Below are 2,483 nucleotides of genomic sequence, written 5' to 3'. Positions count from 1 at the left end.
GAAGAGTGAAGATAGAGTGTTGTGGTATGGGTAAGAATAAGAGATAAAGAAAACTACAGTTAAAATATTAAAGTACAAATTGAACAACAACAATAATAATAATAATAATAGGTTTAATTTGCTTTTCCCATTTGGAAAATTAGATTTTAAAAAGATTTTCCTAGACGACCCGTTCTTTTATATTAGAATAATAATAATAATAATAATAATAATAATAGGTTTAATTTGTTTTTCCCATTTGGAAAATTAAATTTTAAAAAGATTTTCCCAGACGACCCGTTCTTTTATATTAGAATATATATTTAAATCTTCCACACTTTAAATAATTAATATAAATTTACATATATATATATATTATGAAACCCTAGAGTATAGAAGAGCAACTGCTTCACATCTCCGGATGTTCTATCAGCCACCCTTTTCTACAAACGTTTCAACTCCGGTAAGGGTTTTGATCTTTCCTTACTTTTTGTTGAATATTTTCCACCTTTTTGTGGGATTGAAAACAATTACGCATCTGAGTTTTTGATTACCTGCGAATCTGTTCGTTTTTTTTTTTTTTTTTTAATCACTAACAAAAGATATGCTTCGATGGAGGCAGTCGACCAGAAAAAGGGTTTGGAATTTGGGGTAACATATGAATTGGGCTATTAGGAAACAATTTTTGGTAAAGTTTCTACACTATTTATTGTAATCTCACTCTAATCCATTTGCGCTAGAAATTTTTGTTTGGTATTAATTCTGCTCAACACATTGATGTGAAATTGGATAAGAAATAGTTTATTTGATTTTGATGTTTTTTTACATTTCATGATGGCGATCTTTAAGTTTGATTCTTGAATTGGTTGTACTACAAGGTTAATTAGTGTTTGATTGGTAGATTTAACTGTTTGCAGAATTATCTTTGGAACTGAATAATTTGTGCACAAAACTATGGATTGTGCTGTTGATAGGATTTCCGATCTACCTGACGATATCATAAATAAAATTCTTTCATGCATGCCTTTGGATGAAGCTGTGAGGACGAGCACACTATCGTCCCAATGGAGATATAAATGGACAACCATTCCAGTCCTTGTTTTCCCCCATGAAATCTGGGATGCAAAAATCGTGGAAGCCATGGTTGATCAAACTTTGTCGCTTCATGATGGGGCCATAACCAAGTTTTCACTCAAACGTTGTTGTATCAAAAGCAATTCTTCTGTCAGTCGCTGGTTATCTTACTTGTCTGGCCATGGCATTAATAGCCTTGAGCTTTCGGTTTACAGAAAAAATCAAAATACGGTGCCCCTTTCTCTCAAGGGTTTTGATCACCTCCAGCATTTGTACCTTGGATATACTTGTCAAGTTAAAATTCCTCCTTCATCAAAAGAATTTAACAAGCTTGTTAAGTTGGAACTAATCTACTCGATATTAAAATTGGTGAGTTGGAAGTGTTGCTTTCCAAATGTCCAATGATTGAATACTTGGATCTGAAGGTGGGGTTTAATTCTAGATTTCTCATTGTGTCTACTTTTCCTTATTCAGATTAAATTTCTAATTGTTTTCCTCTTATGTGGTTTAATTTAAGATCCGTGGCCGATGTGAGACTAAAGAACTTTCGATCAAGCTCAATCATCTCACTTTTATAAAGCTTCGTAGTTGCAACTTTGTAGATTTGGGGAATATTGATGTTTTTCTAAGCTTGATGAAAAGCTCCCCCAATTTGCAAAGTCTAAATCTTTATGTTAGTGATACACATTTACTTTTCATTACATTTTCTTTTCTATTACATTATCACTCATTTCATCCTTTTCTTTCTCTTAGGGTGATGGTGCAGTCAGGAACTGGGATGATAGTAGTATCATGAAATATCTGAAGGCGCAACACTCTTCTAATGTTTGTCTCAGTCGCCTTGAAAATGTGAAGCTTCGGTGGATGATGGGTTTTCCATCGGAGTTGGAGTTTGTGAAAATCCTTTTACGTTGGGCAAGTGCACTTAAAAAATTGGAAATATATACTCGTTGGGCGTGTGACAACACACGAATAATCCAAATGATAAGAGAGCTTGAACACATCAAATGCTCCATGTCATCTAAAGTAGAATTTATATTTAACACACCTTGATGGGTAGTTATCCACTCCAATTAGCACTGTTAGCAGTATGGTATTTATGGTACATCTGTTCTATCATATGCATCATTCTCATTTTATAGATTATTTGAAACAATTCACCTTTAAATTCTTGAGCTTTAATTTTACAACCTCATATATGTGTTTAGTTGTTTGGTGTTCTATGTCAAGAAACACAGTTGTTTAATGAATTGACTAGGTGTGTGCTGTAGTTGTTTCCCTGTGCTTTCTTCTTGAATCATTTTAAAAGCAAAACAGCAATGAAATGAAATTAATATTAAGGAAATATTGGGTATACAAATATAGTTTAATCCTAGAACTTATCTTGTGCTCTTATGTACATTTATATATTAAATCAAATTTAAGGTGAT

The 2,483-nt window shown here is 32.7% G+C and overlaps 1 protein-coding gene across 1 annotated transcript; it reads left to right on the top strand.

Annotated features, from left to right (window-relative positions):
• Nucleotides 1–380: 380 nt before the first annotated feature.
• LOC127264495 (uncharacterized) lies at nt 381–2,241 on the top strand. The gene is made up of 3 exons (XM_051294053.1): nt 381–442; nt 1,016–1,422; nt 1,807–2,241. The coding sequence occupies exons 2-3, from the start codon at nt 1,120–1,122 to the stop codon at nt 2,104–2,106; spliced, it is 603 nt and encodes a 200-aa protein (XP_051150010.1). The 5' UTR covers nt 381–442; nt 1,016–1,119; the 3' UTR covers nt 2,107–2,241.
• The last annotated feature ends 242 nt before the right edge of the window (nt 2,242–2,483 follow it).

Source organism: Andrographis paniculata, unplaced genomic scaffold (genome assembly GCF_009805555.1).
Source record: "Andrographis paniculata isolate CXL003 unplaced genomic scaffold, ASM980555v1 Contig70END, whole genome shotgun sequence".
Lineage (NCBI taxonomy): Eukaryota > Viridiplantae > Streptophyta > Magnoliopsida > Lamiales > Acanthaceae > Andrographis > Andrographis paniculata.
Note: the sequence above shows the minus strand (reverse complement) of the source record. Positions and strands in the feature narration are given on the sequence as shown.

Bases quoted from the DNA above. Each gene is read 5' to 3' on its own strand.
- LOC127264495 (XM_051294053.1), top strand. From the start codon at position 1,120: ATGGTTGATCAAACTTTGTCGCTTCATGATGGGGCCATAACCAAGTTT. The intron at 1,423-1,806 runs GTGAGTTGGAAG...TCTTTCTCTTAG, and splicing joins TCTACTCGATATTAAAATTG to GGTGATGGTGCAGTCAGGAA.